This window comes from Bombina bombina, chromosome 7 (assembly GCF_027579735.1).
Source record: "Bombina bombina isolate aBomBom1 chromosome 7, aBomBom1.pri, whole genome shotgun sequence".
Taxonomy (NCBI): domain Eukaryota; kingdom Metazoa; phylum Chordata; class Amphibia; order Anura; family Bombinatoridae; genus Bombina; species Bombina bombina.
In genome coordinates, this window is record NC_069505.1 from 140,804,838 (window position 1) to 140,819,837 (window position 15,000).

The following is a 15,000-nucleotide window of genomic DNA, read 5'->3' on the forward strand; positions in this document are numbered from 1 at the left end:
GAGGGCTGGTTATAGGGTTAGGGGTATCTGCATCAGTATAATAACACCCTGCACTATATAATGACACAGTAGTGACACTGGCACATGGGTATAGCCAGAGGAGGGCTGGTTATAGGGTTAGGGGTATCTGCATCAGTATAATAACACCCTGCACTATATAATGACACAGTAGTGACACTGGCACATGGGTATAGCCAGAGGAGGGCTGGTTATAGGGTCAGGGGTATCTGCATCAGTATAATAACACCCAGCGCTATATAATGACACAGTAGTGACACTGGCACATGGGTATAGCCAGAGGAGGGCTGGTTATAGGGTCAGGGGTATCTGCATCAGTATAATAACACCCTGCACTATATAATGACACAGTAGTGACACTGGCACATGGGTATAGCCAGAGGAGGGCTGGTTATAGGGTTAGGGGTATCTGCATCAGTATAATAACACCCTGCACTATATAATGACACAGTAGTGACACTGGCACATGGGTATAGCCAGAGGAGGGCTGGTTATAGAATCAGTGGTATCTGCATCAGTATAATAACACCCAGCTATATACAAAGACACAGTAGTGACACTGGCTCATGGGTATAACCAGAGGAGGGCTGGTTATAGGATCAGTGGTATCTGCATCAGTATAACACCCAGCACTATATAATGACACAGTAGTGACACTGGCACATGGGTATAGCCAGACAAGGGCTGGTTATAGGATCAGTGGTATCTGCATCAGTATAATAACACCCAGCGCTATATAATGACACAGTAGTGATACTGGCTCATGGGTATAGCCAGAGGAGGGCTGGTTATAGGGTCAGTGGTATCTGCATCAGTATAATAACACCCAGCGCTATATAATGACACAGTAGTGACACTGGCACATGGGTATAGCCAGACAAGGGCTGGTTATAGGATCAGTGGTATCTGCATCAGTATAATAACACCCAGCGCTATATAATGACACAGTAGTGATACTGGCTCATGGGTATAGCCAGAGGAGGGCTGGTTATAGGGTCAGTGGTATCTGCATCAGTATAATATCACCAAGCACTATATAATGACACAGTAGTGATACTGGCTCATGGGTATAGCCAGAGGAGGGCTGGTTATAGGGTCAGTGGTATCTGCATCAGTATAATAACACCCAGCGCTATATAATGACACAGTAGTGACACTGGCTCATGGGTATAGCCAGAGGAGGGCTGGTTATAGGGTCAGTGGTATCTGAATCAGTATAATAACACCCAGCACTATATAATGACACAGTAGTGACACTGGCACATGGGTATAGCCAGAGGAGGGCTGGTTATAGGATCAGTGGTATCTGCATCAGTATAATAACACCCAGCGCTATATAATGACACAGTAGTGACACTGGCTCATGGGTATAGCCAGAGGAGGGCTGGTTATAGGGTCAGGGGTATCTGCATCAGTATAATAACACCCAGCGCTATATAATGACACAGTAGTGACACTGGCTCATGGGTATAGCCAGAGGAGGGCTGGTTATAGGGTCAGGGGTATCTGCATCAGTATAATAACACCCAGCGTTATATAATGACACAATAGTGACACTGGAACATGGGTATAGCCAGAGGAGGGCTGGTTATAGGATCAGTGATATCTGCATCAGTATAATAACACCCAGCGCTATATAATGACAGAGTAGTGACACTGGCACATGGGTATAGCCAGAGGAGGGCTGGTTATAGGGTTAGGGGTATCTGCATCAGTATAATAACACCCTGCACTATATAATGACACAGTAGTGACACTGGCACATGGGTATAGCCAGAGGAGGGCTGGTTATAGGGTTAGGGGTATCTGCATCAGTATAATAACACCCTGCACTATATAATGACACAGTAGTGACACTGGCACATGGGTATAGCCAGAGGAGGGCTGGTTATAGGGTCAGGGGTATCTGCATCAGTATAATAACACCCAGCGCTATATAATGACACAGTAGTGACACTGGCACATGGGTATAGCCAGAGGAGGGCTGGTTATAGAATCAGTGGTATCTGCATCAGTATAATAACACCCAGCTATATACAAAGACACAGTAGTGACACTGGCTCATGGGTATAACCAGAGGAGGGCTGGTTATAGGATCAGTGGTATCTGCATCAGTATAACACCCAGCACTATATAATGACACAGTAGTGACACTGGCACATGGGTATAGCCAGACAAGGGCTGGTTATAGGGTCAGTGGTATCTGCATCAGTATAATAACACCAAGCGCTATATAATGACACAGTAGTGACACTGGCTCATGGGTATAGCCAGAGGAGGGCTGGTTATAGGATCAGTGGTATCTGCATCAGTATAATAACACCCAGCGCTATATAATGACACAGTAGTGACACTGGCTCATGGGTATAGCCAGAGGAGGGCTGGTTATAGGATCAGTGGTATCTGCATCAGTATAATAACACCCAGCGCTATATAATGACAGAGTAGTGACACTGGCTCATGGGTATAGCCAGAGGAGGGCTGGTTATAGGATCAGTGGTATCTGCATCAGTATAACACCCAGCACTATATAATGACACAGTAGTGACACTGGCACATGGGTATAGCCAGACAAGGGCTGGTTATAGGGTCAGTGGTATCTGCATCAGTATAATAACACCCAGCACTATATAATGACACAGTAGTGACACTGGCACATGGGTATAGCCAGACAAGGGCTGGTTATAGGATCAGTGGTATCTGCATCAGTATAACACCCAGCGCCATATAATGACACAGTAGTGACACTGGCACATGGGTATAGCCAGAGGAGGGCTGGTTATAGGGTCAGGGGTATCTGCATCAGTATAATAACACCAAGCACTATACAAAGACACAGTAGTGACACTGGCACATGGGTATAGCCAGAGGAGGGCTGGTTATAGGGTCAGGGGTATCTGCATCAGTATAATAACACCCAGCACTATATAATAACATAGTAGTGACACTGGCTCATGGGTATAGCCAGAGGAGGGCTGGTTATAGGATCAGTGGTATCTGCATCAGTATAATAACACCCAGCACTGTATAATGACACAGTAGTGACACTGGCACATGGGTATAGCCAGAGGAGGGCTGGTTATAGGGTCAGGGGTATCTGCATCAGTATAATAACACCAAGCACTATACAAAGACACAGTAGTGACACTGGCACATGGGTATAGCCAGAGGAGGGCTGGTTATAGGGTCAGGGGTATCTGCATCAGTATAATAACACCCAGCACTATATAATAACATAGTAGTGACACTGGCTCATGGGTATAGCCAGAGGAGGGCTGGTTATAGGATCAGTGGTATCTGCATCAGTATAATAACACCCAGCACTGTATAATGACACAGTAGTGACACTGGCACATGGGTATAGCCAGAGGAGGGCTGGTTATAGGATCAGTGGTATCTGCATCAGTATAATAACACCCAGCGCTATATTATGACACAGTAGTGACACTGGCACATGGGTATAGCCAGAGGAGGGCTGGTTATAGGATCAGTGGTATCTGCATCAGTATAATAACACCCAGCGCTATATTATGACACAGTAGTGACACCGGCACATGGGTATAGCCAGAGGAGGGCTGGTTATAGGGTCAGTGGTATCTGCATCAGTATAATAACACCCAGCACTATATAATGACACAGTAGTGACACTGGCACATGGGTATAGCCAGAGGAGGGCTGGTTATAGGATCAGTGGTATCTGCATCAGTATAATAACACCCAGCACTGTATAATGACACAGTAGTGACACTGGCACATGGGTATAGCCAGAGGAGGGCTGGTTATAGGATCAGTGGTATCTGCATCAGTATAATAACACCCAGCACTATATAATGACACAGTAGTGACACTGGCTCATGGGTATAGCCAGAGGAGGGCTGGTTATAGGATCAGTGGTATCTGCATCAGTATAATAACACCCAGCACTATATAATGACACAGTAGTGACACTGGCACATGGGTATAGCCAGAGGAGGGCTGGTTATAGGGTCAGGGGTATCTGCATCATTATAATAACACCCAGCACTATATAATGACACAGTAGTGACACTGGCTCATGGGTATAGCCAGAGGAGGGCTGGTTATAGGGTCAGGGGTATCTGCATCATTATAATAACACCCAGCACTATATAATGACACAGTAGTGACACTGGCTCATGGGTATAGCCAGAGGAGGGCTGGTTATAGGGTCAGGGGTATCTGCATCATTATAATAACACCCAGCACTATATAATGACACAGTAGTGACACTAGCACATGGGTATAGCCAGAGGAGGGCTGGTTATAGGGTCAGGGGTATCTGCATCATTATAATAACACCCAGCACTATATAATGACACAGTAGTGACACTAGCTCATGGGTATAGCCAGACAAGGGCTGGTTATAGGGTCAGTGGTATCTGCATCAGTATAATAACACCCAGCACTATATAATGACACAGTAGTGACACTGGCACATGGGTATAGCCAGAGTATAATAACACCAAGCACTATAAAATAATGTTTTTCATTTCAAATGTACCTTGGTGTCCTTCACTAAGGTCTGTACTTTGGAAATGTCCGCCACAGCCTTTGTCTGGGCCTATCCCTGATATATATAAGCCCTATGCAGTCAATTAGATGAAAACATGTTAAAGCATATTTATGCAATATCCATATTTAATAAAATGTTATAGTGTTATTACTGTAAATATTTCACATTCCAATGTTCTGCAACAGAATATGTTCTATGTATTTTTAAATAGATAATCCTACATATATCTGTGTATATCTATACCTATATAGAATAATTTATATATATATATATGTACTTTACTTAAATACCATCATATATTATGTATTTATGAATGCATCGAACATGTTCTATGTAAATGTGAAATATTCATATTTCATATCAGATGAGCACACTTGAGAAAATGCTATCAGGTTTACGTGAGAGTATGGTGTTTTTTTTCCACTTTTCTTTCTCCTTTGACTTTTATGAGGGAATACGTTAACACGGTTGCAATATTTGAAGTTTGACTTTTTGCACACAAGTGAAAACTTTTTACTTTCAACTTGTAATATGAGTGCTACCCGATGCATGAAATTAGCATTAGCGGCGGAGCGATAAATAGCACTCCACTCGTAATCTAGCCCATAGCGGGATATATTATTCCAGTGGAAAAGACTAATACATAAAATGTGATTGTGTTCGACAGTTTCCCTTTACCATTTCCCAGTTTTGCATAACCAAGACGGTTATATTAATATATTTTTTACCTCTATGATTACCTTGTACCTAAGCTTCTCCAGACTGCCCCCTTATTTCAGATCTTTTGACGGACTTGCATTTCAGAAATTAGTCTTAAATAACTCCACTGGAGTGGGCACAATGTTATCTATATGGCACACTTGAACAAACAATACGTTTTTAGCTATTCACAGTTAGACTGTGAGATAAGAGGGGGACTGCAGAGTCTAAGAAATCAGCCTATGAGCCTACCTAGGTTTAGCCGTTAAAAAAATAAAAATAAAAAACAAGACACAAAAGCAAATTTGACGTTAAAAGTAAATTGGTAAGTTGTTTAAAATGACATGCCCTATCTGAATCATGAAAGTTTAATTTGGACTTTACCGCCACTTAAAATGAGAAGTCCTCACTACATCAGTTATGGCCACAGATTAATATTTGGGCTGCATATAAATTTATGGCTATAAACACACAAATAATGATATATTTCCTATTAAAGTCCAGTGGCACAGGGACAGATTTCTGTATGGTTGCAGGGTACCATCTGTCTGCTGCTCTCCGCTCCTTACGGCTCTTCTGCGTTGACTTAACCCCAAAGCACACATTATTAGTAAGACTTTTACTTGGGGCCACTTGTCACCTTCAGGCCACCAGTTAACCATACATGCTTTGCACTGTATTCAGGCAAATATTTAACTTTATCTTTTGGATACTTTAAAAAACATGTAAAATATTTTAGGGGGGAAAAAAAAAATTAAGCTAATTTCCCTATAAATATGTTAAAAAAACAACAAACTTTTGGGTCAACATACAGAGAAACTGATAATTATAGCAAATTGCCAGGGTTCAGACTCTCTAAACAGATGGATGATGAATAAACTGCTTATTTGCTTCCTTCACCATAGGTGTCACTTTCCTATGTAGCAGTACTTGGCATCCACCTCTTATACTTTTGTACTGATCTTATGTTTTTCAGGCTCATCTTGTTGCCGCTTTTGAACAAAGCCTAAGTAATATGACCATAAGACTGCAGAGTCTGACAATGTCTGCTGAGCAGAAGGTGCGTATACACAAAGTTCTACAACAGTGTCTTTAACAGCTACACTTACCATTATTCCGCTAGCACAGCATGATTATTAGCATTATTTATTTTTTATGTCTGCTTTTCCTGTAATTTACCACTTAAAATCATGGGGTAATGAACCCTGCACTATGAAGTGATTGCTTGGTCAGTTCAGGAGCTGATTTATATCTGACCCTTATTGGACACAGCAAGCGAAATTAGATTCCGTAATGAAACAATATGTCTCTGGACTGCAAAGCAATGCACATTTTGCTAGTAAAATTGTCACAATGGAAATCAATATGGCTAAACCTCTGTTTAACCAGCAAAAGCTGGTTACAGTAGAGATCTCCGCTGTCGTTATAGTGATATGGCCAGAATATTAACAGCCACCTTATCAGGCTGTCAACTGGAATTTATATTGACCAGGCAACAGATGAATTAAACACCAGGGGCGCAATTACTTATTCGGCGCAGGCTTCAGCGCAAGCTCGGCAACCCGCGCCACCCGTAATTTCACCTTGCACATCAGGGTATTACATATACCCTGCCGGCAGCTCATAAAGTGCCGTAAGTCTGATAAACTAGCGATGTCCAGAAATGAGCGTAAATACAAATTTCTGGAGTCGCCAGTGAGAGAAGTAAAGAAAATAACAAATCTCCCGTAAAAGTCTAACACGCCTCCCAAAAATAAGCCCGACACATAAAAACCCCTATATCCGCAATCCACCTCTCACTACTAATAATAAATGTATTAACCTCTAGACCGACAACCCCCCACAACGCAATAAGTCTAATTAAACTATTAACCCCTATATCCGCCATCAAGCCCACACCGCAAGTAATAACTAAATTATTAACCCCTAAATCCACCATCAAACCTAACACTACTAACACTACTTTAAAAATACAAATAAACTAAGTATACATTAAAGGGACAGTCTAATCAGCATTCTGGAGTAGACTGTCCCTTTAAGCTACAATTACAGAAAATTAAAAAAACTAAGATTACAGAAAATAAAAAAGAAAATTACCAAATTTTAAAAAATTATAACTAATCCCTATGAAAATACAAAAAGCCCCCCCTACTCTAATAAACTACCAGTAGCCCTTAAAAGGGCTTTTTGCAGGGCATTGCCCCAAGATAATTAGATCTTTTACAAGAAAATACACAAAGCCCCCCGCTAACAGTAAAACCCCCCACCCACCAAAGCCCCCCAAATAAAATAACCGAACACTTAAAACCCTAAACTACCCATTGCCCTGAAAAGGGCATTTGTTGGACATTGCCCTTAAAAGGGAATTTAGCTCTTTTACTGCCCACCCGATCTAAATAAAATAAAAAAAAAAAACTTAAAAGTCTAAGCCCCAGGTCGCTACTCACCGTTCCTGAAGTCCGGCGGAGAAGGTCCTGTTCCAGGCGGTGAAGTCTTCTTCCAAGCGGTGACCGCTTCTTTCTTCTTCCTGGAACATCCTTTGCGGAGCGGAGCTGAAGACCGGCGACCCTGGAACTGAAGACTGCCGAGCCATGGAGCGTGGAGGAGCCTCTTCGTACGATCTTCGCCGCAAACTGGATAGAGAATTCAAGGAACGCGATTAAAAATGGCGTCCCTTGAATTCCTATTGGCTAATTTGATTCTTCAAATTCAAATCAGCCAATAGGATGAGAGCTACTCAAATCCTATTGGCTGTTCAAATCAGCCAATAGAATGAGAGCTACTGAAATTCTATTGGCTGAATTGAATAGCCAATATAATTTCAGTAGCTATCATCCTATTGGTGTTTATAGGTGTTTATTTTTGCAGGCATTTTCGGGAGTTACGGTGCTCCCATACTCAGCACAAGGCCTGCTACGGCTGCCTTTTATGGCGAGGTAAAAATGGAGTAAGATTTCTCCATTTTCGCCACGTAAGTCCTTGCGCTGGATATTGGATACCAATTTGCTACGTGGTCCTATGTTAGCCTATGGGAGTAAAAATTGCAGGCGACGGGTGAAATATACGTCCCGCATTTATATGCGGCGCTGTATATAGGATAACAAAACCGCTTTTATAGAACGGCTTTTGCGGGCGACACCGCATAAGTAATGGGGCCCCAGGATTATGGATGCAATTCTATAAACATAATAGTCACTTGAATTTCAGTCTGTATTTATGTGGAATTAATGCATGCTAAACCGTTTGTTTTTCTGTTTTTATGCTGCCTTTTTATATAAAATATTGAGAGAGCACATTCACACAAAAAACAAACCTCTCCTTACGTCTTCAGTTTAAAAAAGTTGGTGATCATATTTATTGCAGATATTAAAGACATTGCTATGTAAAAACTGCTTGATTTAATGTTTTTCCAAAACCTAGGTTACAAGTTGGAGTAAACAAAGTTTGTTTATTTTTTACCTACAATAAAGAAATATTAAATGTCCCTTGTAAGTTTGATGTGCTAGCTTGTAAGTCCATTGTATCCACCTCAGTGATTCTAGATACTGTTGTAGGTCCTGTAGATGTTAAATAAAAAAATGCCATTACTTATATCTTCTCAATGCTTTGGCTGCAGGATTCAGAGCTGAACGAATTACGGAAAACCATAGAGCTCCTGAAAAAGCACAACGCTGCTGCCCAGGCTGCCATAAACGGTGTAATTAACACACCAGAGCTCAGCTGTAAAGGTAAGACACGTATCACGCTAATTGCAGATCTCTAAGGGACTCCTGTTGTTCTGTTTCATTTCTGATGCAACTGTCCTCCAAGAGGTAGACTCACTATGTCTGTAAGAAATGGCACACAATCCCCTCAAGCTGAAAACAATATAAACTATTCAGCTGAGCAACAGAAACGCCATTGGTGTATATTGGCTCTCACTATAACTAAACCAATGTGTTACATTATTTCCAGATGAAACGTTGTTATATATATATATATATATATATATATATATATATATATATATATATACACAAAACACGGACGGGAACTGCACTCTCATACTGGACCGGGTACACATCCCATGACCCTGCAACATGCTCAGCCCTGGGTGCCACTGGCACTCACAGGAAGTTGTGTTGCTCACAGAGTCACAGGCAGTTAACCCCAGTCAGGTCTGGGTGCAAGAACCATAGGGAAATTACAAAACAAATTAATACAACACACAGAGAAAACCCAGCACTCACTTACAAGCTCTTAGCTAAGATTTAAAAGCAAAAATGGAAAGGTTAGTTACCGCATCTGGCCAAATGGGACAAGCCCAGGTACCTCGTCAAGGTCCTATATATATATATATATAAAATTTATTAAGAAACTCAACCAAAAAACAAACTGCGCTAACCGAAAATTACTATAGGCTTCAATCGTATGCACTGTTTAAGACACTCTTTCTATTACAAAGCTGGATATTCTAAACGCAGATTCTGTCAAAAAATAATTGTCTTAATACAACATTGAAAATTTAATAGCCTTGAGTATAGGGCAAAATTTAAAATATATACAGTAAATAAATATGTCTATGTTTCACAACTCTATCAAGTAGATATATATGTTATTAAGGGAGGATTTCTATGTATCACAACTCTATCAAGAAAATATATATGTTATTAAGGGGGGATTTCTATGTATCACAACTCTATCAAGTAGATATATGTGTTATTAAGGGAGGATTTTCCCAATTGTTCCCAGTATTATACTGACCATAAATCACCTTTGTGACTCAGAGAGTATGGTAGATCCTTTGTTGAAAGAAACCCTTTGTTTCTACTGGATACAAAGTGTCTCCTGTTTTCTTGAATTCGTGAGTGTTCAGCCAACAACGACACTGGAAACAGAAGAACACAAAGAGCGCAACCACGACTCAAGGTAAAATGTTTAATATCTTTACTCTGAGCATATAATAAATTGCACTTACAAGAAGATTAAAATAACAACGCCTTTGGAACAACACTCAGTCTGTAATTTCCGGTTTCTGAACAGCTGATCCTGCTTCCACCTCCGTACACCTTTAGCGTGGGAAGTCCGTCACTGGCAATATCGAGGTACGTCTTTTTATCCCTTGAAGTAGCAGTCTAGACTGGGACAAAGCTACAGACATCACTGCTACTTCAAGGGATAAAAAGACGTACCTCGATATTGCTGGTGACGGACTTCCCACGCTAAAGGTGTACGGAGGTGGAAGCAGGATCAGCTGTTCAGAAACCAGAAATTACAGACTGTGCGTTGTTATTTTAATCTTCTTGTAAGTGCAATTTATTATATGCTCAGAGTAAAGATATTAAACATTTTACCTTGAGTCGTGGTTGCGCTCTTTCTGTTCTTCTGTTTCCAATATATAATTTATTAATATTATTTTTATGTTTGTGAGGCATGTTGCTGTCCATTCATAAAGAGTCCTGCTTATCAGCCACTGAGCAATTGGGCCCTAAAAAGAAAGTAAAGTTAAAAACACATATTTACAGCTTACTACTACAGTTTATTAACAAATTTGCTTTGCTTTCTTAGTATCTTTTGCTGAAAACCATAGCTATGTAGACTGCACTGGAGCTATCTGCTGCTTGGTTACTGCACATATATGCCTTTTGTCATTGGCTCACCTGATGTGTTCAGCTAGCTCCCAGTAGTGTATTGCTGCTCTTGAGCCTACCTTAATATTTTTTTTCATGAAAATAGTATTTTAACTTTTTTAAATAGTGCTGATTCATATGTGTTATAGACCATCTTAGGGTTTCAGTTCTTTTAATTTTCTTCTTGTTGGCTTATGTGAAGGAAATGGGACATCCCAGCCCCCTGACTTACGGATCCGAAGACAGCATTCATCAGATAGCGTATCCAGTATTAACAGTGCAACAAGCCATTCCAGTGTCGGCAGCAACGTTGACAGTGATTCAAAAAAGAAGAAAAGAAAAAACTGGGTAAAGCACATTTACCATGTAATAATGTATTATCTAATAGCAATAGAAGCAACATGGTCCTATGCACGGAATACACTGGAGCTTTCTGAGCCAGCTATACTTAAACAACACCTTTGTATGTTATTCTGTAATTAGCAGATAACTAGGCAGATGTATGTGGCTAGAGTGAAATAGAACAGAGATTCCAGAACTATGTTCCATAGAACCCTGAGTTTCATTTATGTTATTAGATGTACCATTAGCAACGTACCCTGTGCATCACTTGTTGCATGGGTCTTCTAGGTAAGACCTGTCCTGTTAAGCCCTCATAAGGCTGTCAGACAGCCAAAAAGTGTTATCATTATTGTTATTATTTAGTTGTAAAGCACCATCAAATTCTGTAGGGCTTGGTACAAGTAGGCGTACACAATGACGCTGATACATTGTGAGAGAAAAAAGAAATACAGTAAATAAAAACAAATAATATATTATAAAACGGGGGAAAACCCCATATGAAGAAGTCTGCGGATGTGATCGTACAGTCTTAGGAAGCAGATTTAGGGTGTTGGGGAGGATAATAAAGGGAATTGCAGAGTCCTGGGGAGGAGCAGGTCCTGATGCTCCAACAATACATTTTAAGTTCTTAACAAATCCAAATAGATTATATTGCTCTTGTAAACATTGCAGTGCTGAAATGAGAACGGAGATCATTTACCTATAAATTCTGTTACATTGTTACCAACTTGTGACTTCTTGTTTGTGTTTATATTCTTTGTATCATATAAACAAGGTTCCTTGTGGGGGTGGAGTAAAGGTATAGGGCACACTTTTTTTAATTTTTACTCTTTAGTTTAGTTAAAAACCCTCATTTCTGCTTTTAATAGTCTTTTAGTATTTAATTCACCAGTAGTAATTCCTGCTCCACTGCTACGCAATAACATTTTTACCTGCTGGTTTACTGCACTGTATTGCACATTGTGTGCACTTTTTACATATATATATATTTATATAAACTTGTGTGTGTCTGTGTATATATAAGTGCATGTGTGTGTGTCTCTGTGTGTGTGTGTGTGTGTGTGTATATATATATATATATATATGTCTGTGTGTGTGTGTATATATATATATATATATATATATATATATATATATATGCCTGTGTGTGTGTGTATATATATATATATATATATATATATATATATATATATATATATATGTCTGTGTGTGTGTGTGTATATATATATATATATATATATATATATATATATATGTCTGTGTGTGTGTATATATATATATATATATATATGTCTGTGTGTGTGTGTGTATATATATATATATATGTCTGTGTATATATATATATATATTTCTCCAACATTGGTGTGTCCGGTCCACGGCGTCATCCTTACTTGTGGGATATTCTCTTCCCCAACAGGAAATGGCAAAGAGTCCCAGCAAAGCTGGTCACATGATCCCTCCTAGGCTCCGCCCACCCCAGTCATTCTCTTTGCCGTTGCACAGGCAACATCTCCACGGAGATGGTTAAGAGTTTTTTGGTGTTTAAATGTAGTTTTTATTCTTCTATCAAGTGTTTGTTATTTTAAAATAGTGCTGGTATGTACTATTTACTCTGAAACAGAAAAGGATGAAGATTTCTGTTTGTAAGAGGAAGATGATTTTAGCAGACAGTAACTAAAATCGGTTGCTGTTTCCACATAGGACTGTTGAGATGAAGTAACTTCAGTTGGGGGAAACAGTTAGCAGACTTTTCTGCTTAAGGTATGACTAGCCATATTTCTAACAAGACTGTGTAATGCTGGAAGGCTGTCATTTCCCCTCATGGGGACCGGTAAGCCATTTTCTTAGTCAAAAACAAACAGAATAAAGGGCTTATTATGGGCTAAAAAACTGGTAGACATTTTTATGGGCTAAATCGATTGCTTTATTTGTGCATATTATTCAAATTTAGGCTAACAATTGACATTTATAATCTTGGGGAACGTTTATAAAACGGCAGGCACTGTATTGGACACCTTTTTCAGTCAGGGGGCCTTTCTAGTCATAGACTGAGCCTCATTTTCACGCCATTAATGCGCAGTTGTTTTTTGAGAACAGGGCATGCAGATGCATGTGTGTGGATCTAAGAATCTCTGAAAAAGCTTCTAGAAGGCGTCATTTGGTATCGTATTCCCCTCAGGGCTTGGTTGGGTCTTAGCAAAGACTGTATCTGGGACTGTATAGGGGTTAAATTGAAAAACGGCTCCGGTTCCGTTATTTTAAGGGTTAAAGCTCTGAAATTTGGTGTGCAATACTTTTAAGGCTTTAAGACACTGTGGTGAAAATGTGGTAATTTTTGAACAATTCCTTCATACTTTTTCACATATTCAGTAATAAAGTGTTTTCTGTTTGAAATTTAAAGTGACAGTAACGGTTTTATTTTAAAACGTTTTTTGTGCATTGTTGACAAGTTTAAGCCTGTTTAACATGTCTATACCTTCAGATAAGCTATGTTCTATATGTATGAAAGCCAATGTGTCTCCCCATTTAAATTTATGTGATAATTGTGCCATAGCGTCCAAACAAAGTAAGGACAGTACTGCCACAAATAATGATATTGCCCAAGATGATTCCTCAAATGAGGGGAGTAAACATGATACTACATCATCTCCTACTGTGTCTACACCAGTTTTGCCCATGCAGGAGGCCCCTAGTACATCTAGTGCGCCAATACTTATTACCATGCAACAATTAACGGCTGTAATGGATAACTCCATAGCAAATCTTTTATCCAAAATGCCTACTTATCAGAGAAAGCGCGATTGCTCTGTTTTAAACACTGAAGAGCAAGAGGACGCTGATGATAATTGTTCTGTCATACCCTCACACCAATCTGAAGGGGCCATGAGGGAGGTTTTGTCTGAGGGAGAAATTTCAGATTCAGGAAAAATTTCTCATCAAGCTGAACCTGATGTTGTGACATTTAAATTTAAATTACAACATCTCCGCGCACTGCTTAAGGAGGTGTTATCTACTCTGGATGATTGTGACAATTTGGTCATTCCAGAGAAATTATGCAAGATGGACAGGTTCCTAGAGGTTCCGGTGCCCCCCGACGCTTTTCCTATACCCAAGCGGGTGGCGGACATAGTAAATAAAGAGTGGGAAAAGCCCGGCATACCTTTTGTTCCTCCCCCTATATTTAAGAAATTATTTCCTATGGTCGACCCCAGAAAGGACTTATGGCAGACAGTCCCCAAGGTCGAGGGGGCAGTTTCTACTCTAAACAAACGCACTACTATTCCTATCGAAGATCGTTGTGCTTTCAAAGATCCTATGGATAAAAAATTGGAAGGCTTGCTTAAAAAGATTTTTGTACAGCAAGGCTACCTTCTACAACCAATTTCATGCATTGTTCCTGTCACTACGGCAGCGTGGTTCTGGTTCGAGGAACTAGAAAAGTCGCTCAGTAGAGAAACTCCATATGAGGAGGTTATGGACAGAGTTCACGCACTTAAATTGGCTAACTCTTTTAGGTAAAACTTTATTTGGACCTGATTTGAAAGAGATTATTTCAGACATCACTGGGGGAAAGGGCCACGCCCTTCCACAGGATAGGTCTTTTAAGGCTAAAAATAAGCCTAATTTTCGTCCCTTTCGCAGAAATGGACCAGCCTCTAATTCTGCATCCTCTAAGCAAGAGGGTAATGCCTCACAACCCAAACCAGCCTGGAAACCAATGCAAGGCTGGAACAAAGGTAAGCAGGCCAAGAAGCCTGCCACTGCTAACAAGACAGCATGAAGGAGTAGCCCCCGATCCGG

General features: G+C 40.2%; 1 protein-coding gene across 3 annotated transcripts in view; it reads left to right on the forward strand.

Moving 5' to 3' along the window:
• Positions 1 to 15,000, forward strand: part of LOC128666014 (neuron navigator 2-like) — a 127,292-nt gene that overhangs the window by 67,595 nt on the left and 44,697 nt on the right. For all 3 annotated transcript variants that reach the window (XM_053720364.1, XM_053720365.1, XM_053720366.1), the window contains 3 exons: positions 6,225 to 6,308; positions 8,865 to 8,976; positions 11,060 to 11,205. In XM_053720364.1, coding sequence (XP_053576339.1) covers positions 6,225 to 6,308; positions 8,865 to 8,976; positions 11,060 to 11,205 — 342 coding nt within the window. The remainder of the gene's footprint in view (positions 1 to 6,224; positions 6,309 to 8,864; positions 8,977 to 11,059; positions 11,206 to 15,000) is intronic.